Source organism: Thalia democratica, chromosome 3 (genome assembly GCF_965202585.1).
Source record: "Thalia democratica chromosome 3, ktThaDemo2.hap1.1, whole genome shotgun sequence".
NCBI classification, from domain to species: Eukaryota; Metazoa; Chordata; class Thaliacea; order Salpida; family Salpidae; genus Thalia; species Thalia democratica.
This window is the reverse complement of record NC_139167.1, coordinates 83,746,067-83,761,900: the sequence shown is the minus strand read 5'-3', so window position 1 is coordinate 83,761,900 and position 15,834 is coordinate 83,746,067. Positions and strand designations below refer to the sequence as shown.

The window sequence follows — 15,834 nt, the reverse complement described above, 5'->3', positions numbered from 1 at the left end:
AAGATATGGCATATTTAACTGATGCATGGTTTAAATAAAAATTAAAATAAACAGTTTAAAAATTTTATTTTTAATTAGTAACTATCAACAATAGTTAGCTATAGTGCTAAGAGTTGACAAAATTTAATACAAAGTTAAAAGTCAAACAATATTACTTAAAAAAAGGTTTATTGTATAGAATAGTATGAACAACTTTCATTACTCACAATAGTATAGTTTTAATTTTTTTTATTGAAAACGAGTTTGAAGAAATTATTTTATTTACTTTAATTAATTTTATTATATTCTGCAACTTTACCACAATTCTTTCCCTCAATTTATTGTTTATAAACTTAATGAATTTTTATATACGATACGTACCTGGATATTTAATTTATAATCGTTGAAAATGCGGTAAAAATGTCAACTTATCTTATTTAATTTCATTAAACAGTGATTTATCAATGTAGTTACAAATATAAAATTGGGTGATACTAGTATAAAAAAATTTATGATACGTTCATGAAAAGACTATGTTAGCTTAAAGTTTTTGAACAAGAATATCCAAACACTATAGAACTTTACAACTAAGCAGAGTATTATTAAAATCGTATTTAAAACTAATTAGTCAATTAGTCAAGTAATAAATTTGTCAGTCAAACTCTTACTCGATTATTAATAATGTTTTTATTTTCAACAACATACAGCATTAAACATTTTTATTTATTTAAAGCGTTTTTTTTAAACTAATAAACTTTAAATTGATCTCTATAACTTACTATCACTAAAAGCTGTAAAACTAATTTTCTTAAGTTTAAAAAAATATTAAAAATATTTTTCACAAGTATTACTACATTACTAGATTTTATAAGGTTGTATAAACCTAGATGAATTTGATTATTGTTGTATGACATCATTTAACTTTTATATTAAAGAAAAGACTACTTTAATTTAAGGTTACTAATTAAAACCTTAATTAATCAGGTTTTATGAATTGAAAGATGAATTTGTTTTACTACTGTATTTAATTAATGTTAGTTTGACATATGGTTGATACAATTTTCTTCCTAAATTGAGTTCTAGTTTAACAAAACTTGTTTTTAGAATTAGTCATTATTTCTTTCTAAATAATTTATTAAAATTAGCGGTTCTGCAATTAATTTATTCGGTATATTTTTTCAGGACGGATTAAGATCTAATTGTAGTTAACCATATATCAACAGCTTATAAAAAGACTAAAGCAAAAATTATTATTATTAGATTTAATATGATTTAGTTATACCAAGTTTTAAACGCTTTCAAACAAGCAAGTTAATGGAAGTTTTCAATTTTCTTTTGTTTGAGAAGAGTTTACCGTTTCTACAATTATTCGGATTACCAAATGATTAGTTTTTAATCTTCAATGTAATTTTTCTAATAGTAAACTGTGTTAAATAAATTTAATTGGGATTAATCAAACGAACTGTTTTTTTATTGTTAATTAAAAAAAAAAAAAGATTTTAAGTTAAGTTCTTTTTTACTAACTTAAAGTTGAATTTTATAACTTTCTTTTTTTATGTAGAAAAAAGATAATAAAACTTGTATCTTACAAAAATTTTGCACCACTTTGTTTATCAGGGTTTCTTAAAGTTAAAGTTTAATTCTTGGGGCTAACAAAGAAATTAAGTAAGCCATTACAAGCACAGGGAATAAAGGAAGGGTCAAAAGCAGTAAAGAGGCCACAAGGTTCTTTGAGGTCATAAATTGAAACTTATTTTAGGTATTCTTGATTTGATGATGAAGAGCAAAAAAAAAAGATTTTAGGCATTTTTAATTGTAGTTTAAGTTTTTTGTCGGAGAAGACCTTAGCTTTTTTAAGTTTTTTCAAAAGGGATCTTTTGAAAAACAGTTCAGGAAACCCTGTTTTTGTTAAATAAAACTTTGAAAAAAAGTTTCTTTGATTGAAAATAAAAAAATAAAGTTAAATTATTAGCTTGAAACTAAAGTACTAACTTAGAACATACTTAATTTTAATAACTAAAACTTTTTGATAAGCTTAAGTAACTTCAAATCAACAGAAATATTTCTATAAAGTTATACAAAAATACTCTACAGCAGGACGGGTCTATGTTGGTATTTTTATATTTGAAACAAATTAAATTAAAAACATATGATTTTTGTTTTAAGTACTTTTAATATGCTATTGCTGCAATTTTTAGGCAGATTATTGATAATTAAATGGTTGTTTATTAACAATTTATATTTTCTGTATGTGGAACAGATTTTTATAATACACGATACGATTTTTATTTTTAATAAGTCTATCTAACATAGAAAATACTTTCCAGCCTAAGAGTAACGCTTCTTAATCTAGTATTGATTTTATTTTTTCGAGAAATCATTTTTTTACATTTACTACTTAATTAGAATATCATATTCAATTGACTAAACAAGACGTTAAACGAGAACCCTAGGTGTGCAACTCGATAACCAAGAAATTGTTATGTGCACTAGGCTCAGGATCAAATATTTTTAGGTTTACAATGAACACTTATGGGTCAATAAGAGGTCAATCTATAGGTCTATTTGAGGCCAAACTAACGTATTCGAACCGACAAAACTTTTTTAACTAAAACTGTTTAGCAAAAAATTTAAAGTTAAAATATTCAAAAGCTAAAAAAACAGAGTTTACTGTAAGTTGTTAGGAGATTAACATTGATGGTCTGATGGTTTACATTTTTTAAAGTTTTACCGTAATAATTTTTTGACTCAAATTAAAAAATCTAGTTGTTTAACAATTATACAAGTTGTTAAACGGGAGACTAATCAAGCTATAATGACTTGTTTTTTTTTCCTTTTAAATCATAATTATAAATTATCTAGAAATATTTTTTAGTTAGTCTGACCTTTTATTTACAAAAGGTTCAAACCAACTTGTAACCAAAAATGTAGTATGGCCATTTTCAACATTTAAGGAAATAAATATAAACTGTTTGAAGAAACTTATTTATTAGTTTATATTTTAATTGATATATCAAAAAAGCAATAGGCAAAAAATATTAGTGTAAAACAGAAACATTATTATGCACAAGATAAATAGTAAACATTAAAAATAATATTTAGCCGACAGGTATTGTAATGATCAATTATTTATTCTTGGCCTTCTAAGCTTATAATATTTAACATCTCTATTAGTTTATTTTATTAACAGAAAACTAGTATAAGTGGAATGTTTATTTAATATGGAAATATTACTTATTAAGCAATCAGTTACAATATTAACTTTTTTAAGATAACTTGAAACATTTTAATTTAAATTGCCAAAGGTTAGCCATAGCTTCCATATACATACAATATAGTTAGTATTGGTGTTTAAAAAGTTTTATTATATTTATTAAACCAAATTATCCAAAGTATTTAGTGGTAATGATATCAATAATAATTAGCTTTGAAAATATTTTAGAAAACATAAATTTTTAAAGCAGTTTAAACAAAGCAAGTGTTGGTTAGTTTCAACATCAAAAGGTCTTTCTCACCACATACCTTTTGACCATAGCTGTTAGCGGTGCTGTTTATTATGTTTTATTGATTTAATTTGAACTATAATTTATTTATGTAAAAGATTCAAAACTCAAGCAAAAATGTGTTGTTTAAAACTTGATTGTATAGAATAAAATATCTAAAAAGCTCAGTTATAAAACTTGTACTGTGGCTCTTAAACAACTATTTGTCAAAGAACAATTTACGTTTTTTACTATATAGAAAAAATTTAAACTTAATTTTGTTCTTATTATAAAAAATTATGTTTAAACATATTTCTTGCTTGTTGAAATGATTGTACAAAATATAGAAGAAAATATTTGTTTTTTTATTTTTAGTTATAATTTACAGAACTTTAATTAATTTTAAAATTTAATAACTGCTTTACCTGTACCTATTTTAAAGTATATATCCCAAATTATTATAAACTTTAAATGAACTAAATTAATATATATAAAACTTGAATAAATATTAATGCAACAAAGTTATATTTAAATTAGTTTTACATTTAGGAAGAAAAATTATTCTTAGTGAAGACTTTTTTATGTTTTCTGTCTTTTTAATAAAAAAACAAAATTTTGTAAGCAATTTTCTAATGATTCAAAATTGTACAGGAAATCTATTTTGTAGTTTTAAGCAACTTAAGCTGTAAGTTGGGTCCGAAATTTTTCGTAATAATGAAAGAATTTCTACAAATATATTCTATAAACCTACGAAAACGAATCTTTCAGATATTTTACAACTTTTGATCTAAGGATAATATTTTTTTTAAAATTAACTATCTGATATTGAACTTAAGTAACTTAAAGTTTTCACAAAACTAATTTGAACTTCAAAACATAACAAATAACCTTATTTAGTTGCTGATAAAAGTAAACATGGAGTCAGATTCTTCTGTTGAATACGATTTTGCTATTAGTTCTGAAAGTAATCGTTCATCTGTTGAAGCTACTATTACAAAAGCAAAGTTGGACAACATCTTGGTAGAAACCAATAAACTAACTGACCTTATCGAACAACATCTCAGCCGTTTGAACGAACAAAGTAATCTCAAACAACTAGTTTCTATAAATGGAGGATATTTCATGTCCATAGAAAAACTCAAGTGTATTGAAAATAAACTGAAGAGCTCAACAAAAGCGGTTGGCACCAGCATCAAAGTGCTTGAAGTAGCTGATGCCAAAAGAGATGCTGAAATACTTTCAAATCTGGTAAAAACTACTGGTATTGACGTACTCGCTAACAATGATGTAGGAAATGTAGATGACGTCAAAAAAACCACGTTAACGTTAACGACGTAGGAGTTGATAACAACACGAATGTGAAAGCTGAAAACTATCAAATTCGCTTGTTAGTAGTGATGATGAAGATGATGACGTGTCTGGTGATATTGCTAAATACGGTGATGACGTCATTGCTAATAATGATGTAGCAGATGTTGATGACGTAGAAAACTACGTAAACAAAGACAGTTTTTGCGACGACGAAACAATGAGCGCATCAACAGTTGATCGTGAAAGAGTAGTTTCTGTTGACAACAACGATGATTGAGAAGAATTTGTTTTGTCTTCTAAAAATTTTGAATTTATTAAGAATGAATCAATGATGACGTCTGATATTTATCACTTTTGTATGGATAAATCATGTCGCCTCAACAGTAGGAGCCTGGTTGAAAAGTTTATTGCTAATTTGCACCTGAATACTGTTCAAACGAATGCAAATAAGCTACATGAGCTTCTCGCTAACATGGAGTTAGAAGATGGAAGTATTTCATCGCTCAAATTGCAGGTGTTAAAAAGCAGGTTCAGTTTGCTTGCGAAATTAGCCAAGGCGAGGGCTGAAGTTATTACTGAAAGCTCTGAAATTTTACAAAAGTATTACAAGGAGACAGGTGAAACTAAATTTAATGATGCAGATGTTGATGATGTTCAAACCAATTGTGGATGTAATGACATTAGTAAAGCTGAAGGTCCAAATGACGTCACTAATATTAATACACTCAAAGATGAGGAGTTGGACTGAGAAGAATCATTTTACTAAGTATGATTGTTACTTAAAGACATTTTTGGGTTTATATAAAAGTTTTGTGTTGTTTTGTCTATTGAGTTCTTAATAAAACTACGTTGTATGTTTTAAATTTATTGATTGCTTTATTGAATTAACAAAAAACTCGAAAAAGCTACTTTCAAGTTTAAATATTAAAAACCTAAAAATTTTATTTTAATTTTACATACTTAAACATACTGTTTTTAGTGAGTTTGAATAAAAATATATTTACCTTTTAACTAAACTATTTATTATTGTTTCATTTCTTTTACCTAAGTTATTAACTGCGAAACGAAGTTTTTTATATAAGTTTGCTTTCAAATTACTTAAAATGTCAATTTTGTGTAACAGTAATGAGTCAAAAATTATTTGAGTATTACATTCTTTTTTATTTTAAAGACTAAACATTTTACCTAACTAATATCTGAATAGAATGAGTTTTATTGTCGTTCATTATTATAACAATAAATGCAACCTAAGATTCTTTACAAAAATGTTGCATTGAGAAAAGAACGTAAGTTTGATCATTATTGGTAACTTTTTATTGATTTATTTTGCTGACTGTTGCATTAAAGCTATTCAATAATAATTTACTAAGTCGTCTCAATATTTGTTGTTAAATCTTGTAGAGAAGGTTTTTTGTTAAAAATAGTTTAGAAGTTATTTCTATAATGAACGACTGTGCAGCTATGTTTGGTTTAGTTAAAACTGAATAATTGTTGAAAATGTTGACGTTAAAATTTCTTATAATGAATTTATAACAAAATTTAAAAAAAACCTAACTCAAGTCAAAAAAAAGTTGATTAGTACTATTTAATTTGTTTAATGTTAATCTATAGAAATTTAATAAAACTGTAGTTTTTGAATTTAAAGCATACAACTTTTCGTCATTTTGTTAAGTGTCATTCAGTTTAAGTGGCCCAGATGTTGATGCCCGGGTCTAGCGTAGGACAACAAACTTACAATAGGAATAACTACCAAAAATTAAATTTCACTAAAGCTATCTGAACATTAAGTTTTCTTTTAAACAATATAAACTAAATTTCAATAGAAAAATAATTTTGTTAAGATTAGTTTGTTTTAAAAACTAATTCTTTTTAAAAAACAATAATAAATAAACATATTAATACAGATCGAGTTGTCGTGTTAGATCGGATTAGAAACAATCGGATTAGTTAGTACCAACCTTATAAATAAACAAAATTTCTAAACAAAATGAACAAGTGTAAAATAAGTATGTAGTTTAAAAATTTAAAAGTTTAGCTAAATTAATTTCAACTACATTAAATAGTTTTAACATCTGTGATTTTAACAAGCATTTTGAATTTAATTTTGCGAATAATTAATGTTTTTTATAATTTATGAACGTTTTTATTAGTTTAATCAAACACTTTATAATGAGATTTTATAATTTTTTTACAGTTCTATATGTGTTTTTTTATATTATAAGCAAGTTTCTTATCTCACCAATTGTATTGATTTTATAAAACATTATCTTAAACTGTTTAACAACTTTATGTTTTTACTGTTCAATTACCAAAATGTAAAAGATTTAACTGTATAACTAAGAGATTTTTAGAAAGTACAAAAATATTCTCTAGGTTAATTGACTATTACAAACATACAAATTAACTTTTTTTAGTAATGTTTACTTATAAAAAAGGCGTCACTGAACGATAATTTTAATACAAAAACATAAATTTGTTTAATTCAAAAGTTTTTAAATTTATAAAGGTTTAGTGTTTTGTAAACAATTTCAGCTATGTTTTAAATTTGTAAAGTTTCGTTTTTGTTTTAATTACACAACTTTATGACGTCAGTAGCTTTACGACAATTATTATAGTTAAAAACGTGCTTAAAATATATAATAAAAATAATAATACCTCAGTAATTTCAGCTAAATTTTGTACCGTTGAAAATGCGGTATAAGTAATTAAGTAAATGATCTTTGTTGATTTAACATAACAGATCGTGACTATGCATCAAAAAGCACAAACTTAACTGTTTGTTGTTTAGTGAATGATCAAAGTTTATAGTACGTTTTAGTTTAAAAAGTTTTAAAACAAGAATCCCTTTGCACTTGTTTATTATATTGATGGTAAAAAAGTGATTTAGAAAATAATTACTACGATATTATCAATGTTTAATTATTTATGCTTATATATAGGTTTTTAATCAATGTATTTAATAACTGTCAAACATATTTTTCTTTTTGAGTAGTTTTTGATAAATATTTTTAACTTACTTTGTTCAATATACCATTTCAACGTTAATTTTTATACGATACAACTAGGTATGATCCTGATTCGACCTAAATTTATTGTAAGGTATAAATTTAGATATTTTATTGACACTTAATAATGTATCTAATAAAATGCACAAGACTCAAATTTCAAAGCAATATATATTTCTTGCTTAATTAATCAGTTTTTTACTAAGCAATAAAAATAAAGTTTCAAATCTAGTTATAAAGTAATTTACTAATTGGTTGGATATGTTTATAAAACTTTTACCGCAAATTGTAGTTTTAATTAATTGTAAATAAACAAAAAACTTTCGAAAATTTTGGAAAGTCTTCAAGAAAGACTTTAAAACCGTTGGAAACGCGGTAAAAGAACAGTTTAGTTGATTAGTTTAAATAAATTCCTAATGCTATATGTCTAATGTTTAAAGTCAGATTTTAAGGTACGTAACGAATTATCTTTATTGATTTTTGTTGATATATGTATATAGTTCTATTTTTGCAAAACAAATCTTGTATTTAACACTATAAACATTCCGTTATAAATATTTATATCCTAAATTGTAGTTCTACTTTTGTCAATATACACATAAAATAGCAAACTTTTTTAATACATGATACTGAAAGGTTAAAGTTAAGTACATGGTTTTAATGTGCATGAATACTTACTTGATTTAATTGTTTAAATGTAAATTTGACCTAACAATTAAGATGTCTGCTTTATTGCATTTCATTATAAAACTGCAATATAGATATATATACAGTTAAAAATAGCAATTGAATTTTTTTTAGTTTAAATCATGAACATGCTGAAAAAGTAGACATTTGATATTTAAACTAAATACTTAGGCTAAAAAAATACTTAGGCTTATAAAGTTGATGACGTAACTAAACTTCTTAAATTTTTTATTCTGTTTTTTTGTAACTTAAAAAAAGTTCTGTAACTTTAATGGGTATTTTAAAAACTTTAATTGTTGCTGTTTAACAGACTAAAAAGCTTTTATTTTAAAAAAGTTGTGTTTTATTTTTAAAAACCTTTAAGTTCGTCAACTTAAAATAAATATACCGAGATTGTAAATATTTAATAACTAAAATAAGTAACTCAATAAGTTATATTGATTTTACGTAAAAAATTATAGCTTTAAGCTTAATTAACGTATAAGTTTCATTTGAGTTAATAAAATTAAATCTAAACGTACAACGATTTTTTTACATTTTAATTTAAACTTTCTCTTAATCAGGGTTTTCCAAAGTGGGCGATTTAAGTAAGTCGGCGGGCAATAACGTGTAAATGACCGAAAGGAGGGGGGTAGCAATTTTAAAATTTTGGGCAGTCCTATTTTTTTTTATTTTTGAGCTTGCTTCTTTACTAATTATAGCTTGCTAACAAATATTTTACCATGAGTTTAAACTTAAACAAAAAAAAGTCCATTTTGTTTACGTAAAATTTAAAACAAAATTTAAGTGCTTAGGACTACAATTTTCAAGTAAATCATATTTTTTTCATTTAACAACTACATAGGTCTCATATAAATGAAATCCATTTTACCATTCTACAAACTGACATATTTGCTATTTGGGATCATAAATTGTTGTAAAAATCTATGTTATCTGTTATAAACTATCACCTCATGATATTTTTTAATAGTTTTTTTTAAATAACTTAGTTAGACTAAATAATAAAACTATAATAAAGACGTTTTTTCAATAGAATAAAAAAGATGTTGTTACTAATTTAGATACATTTTGTAAAACGTTTTGAAATCATTATTTTGTTTTTGAAGTTGCACTACTAAATTTGATAAAGTAACTTTTGATTATCATGTACTCACATGGTAATCAAATAACTTAATTATAGGTAGTGTTAGTATCTGTTAAATTTTCACGAACGTACAAAATTGCACGAAGATACTTTTGCACGAGCAGACAATATTGCACGGAGACATTTTTGCACTGATTACATTCTTTTTTTTCTATTATTCTATCACTGTTACCCGTGACCCTTACCCTTAGTACGTAAATTATATATATTTTTTAATTTTAATCTTTTATATATTTTTTTTCTATACTATTACTTCTAACCTTTTTTTTATTTGTTTTTTTTTTTCATTTTTTTTTTGTTGTACTTTTGTGCAAAATTGACTCTTGGTATAAAATTTAATTTCTTCGTGCAATTTTGTTCACTCTTACAATATTGTGCCCTAGTGCAAATTAGTTATATACAAAGTTATGCAGATCATATAAAAATTAGTATGAAATCATAACAAACCATATTATTACATTTTTATTGTCGAACATTAGTTTAAATTTTTTTTATTTGTTAAGCTCAACACTGCTTAATTTTTGAGTAGACTCTCTAGTTTTATAGCAATAAATATACATCACTTTTGACTTTTATACCAATCAAAATGATATTTTTATCAGTTGTTTAAATTAAACTTAACCCTTATGAACAAAATAGTTTTATTTTATTACTGTACAAATAAAATAAAACCATCACTTTACAAAAACATAACAAAAGTTCTAACTAAATAATTCAAAAGACCAAAGCCTTGTTTTTATTACTAATGTAAAAATTATGCCTTTTAGTGTGAAGCTAACATAAGTAAATGTTACTTTAAATTGATTTTCAAACTTTATATAACATCAAATTTACTTAAGTGATTGAAATAGCGTTTCATAGTGTTGCATGATAAAAAGAAAAAGATAAAAAGAAGCACAACACAGTCAGTAAACGATATATGTTCATGTATAAACAACATTCTATCATAAATAATTTCATAAAAAAAAAGTTTTTCAAAACATCAGAGTGTAAGAAAATGTCTTCACATGTATATTTAAAATTAGTTAAATTTGTTTTAATTAAAATGAACAATAAGCAGTTGTTTTGTAATAACTTAATTAACTAAAAAAAAAGTATCAGGTTCGATGCTTAAAATGATAATTACACACAGTTTGGATTGAATATCCATCTATTCTTCATTTCAATTAAATCTTTTATTTATATGTAAAAGGAACTGCATAAATTTTCATGATTACAAAGGCTAATTTAACAATGTTTTAAATGCAATATATATTTTAAGGTTTTTAAATTTACAGTTCTGATAGATCATTTCGAAACCTCTATTTACTTTTTTTACATAAATGCTATTTAACTGAAGCTATGTTTTGTGTTAGTTCATGTTGACCTCAAAAAAATTAGATCATTTTATGAGTCCAATTCTATTTAATTAATTTATAAAACTAATAAAAGGTAATTGGAAAAAAAAGGCTTTTGATAGCTATCAAATAATTTCAATTAAACAACTAGTTCAAACATTTATTAATTTTTATACGCTTCATTTTTGTATTTTTAACATAATCTCTTTAGATAATTAGTTATACCGCGATTTTAACGTTTTAAAATTGTCCGAAATCTAAGTTTTTTCACTTCGGTTTTTTTTTTTGATTTAAAATAATTGTTTTTAAACTAATGTTTGTTGTAATGCTACTGACGTGAATAATGTATTTTAAAAAAAACATATTATGCAATAATAAATCAAAAAAGAAGTTGTGTAAAATAGACATTGTATTGTAATTTAAAGTTTTGCTAAAGTATATCTAAAATCATTATTTTACTTGTTCTGATCTAAAAAAAAAAATTCCAGGGGTCATTAATATTATCCATTACTAAAAGAAATATTGATAAACGTTCTAACGATACATGTACTTCGTTCATATAATTAGTTTTCCGCAATTAGTTACAAAACTTAACCACTAATATTTAGTTTAAAATAATTTATAAATTAGTAATACATAAGCATAGGTTTCAGGCTAGTACTTGTTATAAAGTTCCTTAAATCACTGAATATTTAAGTTTGCATGTTTTTGGTTTACTTGCGATTTTTAAACAAAATATATATATTTCGTTTTCCTTAACAACTTTTCCATTTCAATTATTTTACTTATAGCTTCTTAGACTAATAAAGAGTTTTTTTATATATTTCGTATCTTTTAAATTTTAAACACATTTTAATTGTAATTTTATAAAAACCTTTTAACTCATTTTTTTTTCCAACATTCTTAATAATTAATTAAAAACTAGTGTCGCAATTAAGTGAAATGTCAAAGCTTTAAATCTTAAATTTATTTTAAGTTATTTAAAGTACACTGCCCTTTAATATTTTAAAATTAAACTTTACCATGGAAGACTAAAGCTAAATATTTTTTTAGTAATCGTTTAGTTAATATTTTTTTTCTATGAAGAAATCGCTTTACTTAGAATTTAAAAGTTTAGTAACCTATTATCAAACAAAGAGTATAGATATTAAGTAAGCGTTTAATTTTATATTATGGTTTGAAACAATTTTAGTAGTCTTAAATACTACAATATCAAGTACATTTTTTAAACATGTTTACATGTCATGATTTTTTTTACGTCATCACCATTTTATCTTTCTAAAAGTAAAATATAATGTTTATATATTTTGAAACTTTATCAAGGCAAAATTAATAAACGGATTTGTTTCTAAGCACGATTATTAAAAAATAAGATATTCACATATATGTTTATATACACCTTATTTTTAGCATTATTTAGTTATTGATAAGTAGTCTTAATAATAAAAAACACGTTATATATATATACAATTATAATATTTGTAGTAAAGGTGAATACCTCAGCAAATTTACTATTAGGTATGTATTTATTCATTTCATACATTAGTTACCGTTTTAACTTAACTTAAGCCTAATGTCACATACTTGGCATAACTTTTTTCAGAATTTCTGATGATCTCTTGGGTGAAAAATTGCTTCAAAAGTTGTAGTTCTGCACAATATAAAATTTCAAAGCTTCTAATCAAAATCCTCGAACCAGTTTCCAGTAAGTATTCCACTTTCTGTATAAAAGATTCTTTCTCATTCGTTGAAGTCATAAGAAAAAATGATTTTTTACCAAGTAACATGTGTTCTTTTGACATAAAAAGCCTCTTTACTAATGTCCCAGTGGATGAAACTATAAATATATGTCTAAATGAACTTTACAATTCTGGTCTTACAGCTCCTTCTATTCCAAAAGATGTTTGTCTTAGTATGTTAAACATGGCAGTAAAAAATGTTGAATTCAGATTTAATTCTTATATTTATAAACAGATAGATGGAGTAGCGATGGGTAGTCCACTTGGCCCTATTTTAGCCAACATTTTTGTGGGATACTTTGAAACATTGCTCTTTTCCAAGTATCAAAAACCAATAAACTATATTAGGTATGTTGACGACATTTTTGTGTCTTACAATGATGAATATAACATTGATGAATTATTTAGCAAAATTTCGAATTTACACCCAAATTTAAAATTTACCATTGAAAAAGAAAAAGACAATTGCTTACCTTTCTTGGATGTACATCTGTTGCGTACATCTTCCGAGTTGCTTACCACTGTGTACAGAAAACCTACATTTGCTGGTCAATATATTCCATTTCAGTCATTCTGCCCTTTATCTCAAAAACTCGGTTTAATCTCTTGTTTGGTATTCAGAGCACACAAGATTTGCTCGAAAAAGTTGTTTGAAGAGGAATTAGATAAAATAAAAAATATTTTTGAAGCTCTTGGTTATCCATCGCATATAGTCAGAAAGACAATTAACAATACAATCTCAAAATTTGAAAAACCGGTTAAATTTGGTCCTAGAAAATGCCCTGTATATTTGAGATTGCCATATCTCGGTAAAGTAGCAACTGCTCTAGAAAAGACTGTAAAATACACTGTAAACTCCACTTTTAACTCTGTACAACTAAGAATCAGTCATGCTACAAGAAAGCCCTTAAATGGAATTTGCAAAGACCGTACTGCCGATCAGGAAAAAAGCAAAATTATTTATATGTACAAGTGCCACTGTGACAGTGAGTATATTGGCAGAACGTCTCAAAGATTCCATATTAGAAGGGACCAACATGTTTTTAATTCCCTCAGAAGATGGATGGACACTGGTTTAAAAAAACCATCTAATAGATCATCAGCGATAGCTGAACACTTATTAAACAATTCAGATTGCGCAAAGAACTATAGTGATAGTAACTTTTCAATTTTAAGTAAAGCTCGTAACGATTATCACCTTAGTGTTTTAGAATCTCTATTTATAAAAACATGTAAACCTAAATTGTGTAAGCAACAATACATTTATAAATCTAATCTTTATAAGTTGTTATAGATTTTATTTGAATTTTGTCGCTTATTTTTATTTTATTTTTATTTTTAATGTTGTTTATCTTAGTTAAATTACTGATAAACTGTTTTTATATATGCATTTATGAATAGTGAATGTCTAATTAATTTTGCTCAATTATGCTAATTAGTGTTAATTGATTTTTCTGATGTAACCTCTAACTATTTATATACTCAAAATTTAATCTTAAAATTAGTTGCTAACTAAAGTAATTGAAAAGCGTTAGCCGAAATCGATTTTACTTGTTTGTTGCTTTAATAAAGATGTTTTTGAATGAATTTTGTCTTAGATTTCTGTACATAATATTTTAGTTGAAAAAAAAAGTTTTTATTGAATTAGTTGTAAAGAGTACTTTAACATGTATAGAAAGTATCTAATTACAAAAAAGAAATATATCTAGAATTAATTGCCGTTACAATGTAGTTCAAAACATAAGGCTACTTTGATTAAAACTTATTTCTTGTAAAAATAGAACAGCTGTGAAAAATAATTAAAGCCGTCAGTTTATAGTTTACATTAAGTGTTATAAAAGCGTAAACTTAAAAAAAAAACAACAGTCACATAAGCTCTTTAATTACGTTTTTAATCAATTTTATTTGCATACATGATTTTGCTAAATAAATATCTAGATACAAAACACTATATGATATGTTTATAGTAATAAAACAAATAATCAAAATTTTAAAAATTATAACCGAGTCTTATTTTCGATAGTAATAATTTCAAAACTTATTTACTACTAATTAGTTGTAAAAATTAATATCATTATAATATAATTAGTTATTGTTTAAATACCTTATTTTTTATATATCAGAAAAAATATCAAAACGTATTAAAATACTGATTAAATAAATCTTAGTTAACGAATAATACCGCAGCTAACGGCTTTAAATTACTACAAATCAAAGCAACTACAGTTCAGGTATGTAATGTTTTCGAAACTTTAACACTAATATTTGTGGTAAGTTTGCGATAATATTAAACAAAGTTTAGACTAGCATTGTTTCTTAAAACTATTTATAACAGTTTTTAGTTGCTAAAATCGTTGTTTAATGAAAAAAACGTTAACCCACATAAAGCTTAGTAAGTAGTATTATATTAAATTACAAGTCACATGATTTAAAAATTAATAATCTAACATTTTCGGAAAAAAAGTTCATTTTCAACTGAAAATATTATTTTCGAGAATTCACTAAATTAAAACGAATCAAACAGTTCTTAACGGTTTTGACTCCCTTCTTTAAATATATTTTTTCTACTTTTGTATTTACCATCAAAATCTTTATTAGGATTATGAAACAATCTTATGAAACAGGAAATGAAACAATCTTATGTTTAGAATACTTTATAGCTGGACAACTATAAACTGTTTCAGTTCATACTTAGAAGAATTTAACTTGAATTGTTAAGTAAGGGCATGTAAATTAATCACACTAATAAAAATCATAAATACGCTTTTAAAACACAAATTTTAAAATAAAATAAAGTTTAATCATTTTAGTTATTCTAGATAAACTAAAACAGATGTATAAAAAATTAAAACATAAATAAACCAATAATGCAACATAAAAAACTGTAATAATTTCTTTTGAAATCAGAATTTTTGAGTGAGTTTTAGAATTATTTAATTTAACTTAGGTTTTATAAACGAAAAAAAAAATCATAAACATCTCCGTTACAAAACATATATTCAGAAGCTGTATATAGTGAATTTTTAAGCATTAGTTTTTATTATAGCATATTAAGTAGTCCAAAGAGAAAGACAAATTGTTTTAAGATATATAACAAACAAGTTAACCAAAAATTAAAGTATGCTCTTAAATGAGTTAAATTAAGAATTA

The 15,834-nt window shown here is 24.5% G+C and overlaps 1 protein-coding gene across 1 annotated transcript; it reads left to right on the top strand.

Moving 5' to 3' along the window:
• Nucleotides 1-12,868: 12,868 nt before the first annotated feature.
• LOC145832635 (uncharacterized) lies at nucleotides 12,869-15,237 on the top strand. Its single transcript, XM_082939935.1, has 2 exons — nucleotides 12,869-13,757; nucleotides 15,209-15,237. The coding sequence occupies exons 1-2, from the start codon at nucleotides 12,869-12,871 to the stop codon at nucleotides 15,235-15,237; spliced, it is 918 nt and encodes a 305-aa protein (XP_082796061.1).
• The last annotated feature ends 597 nt before the right edge of the window (nucleotides 15,238-15,834 follow it).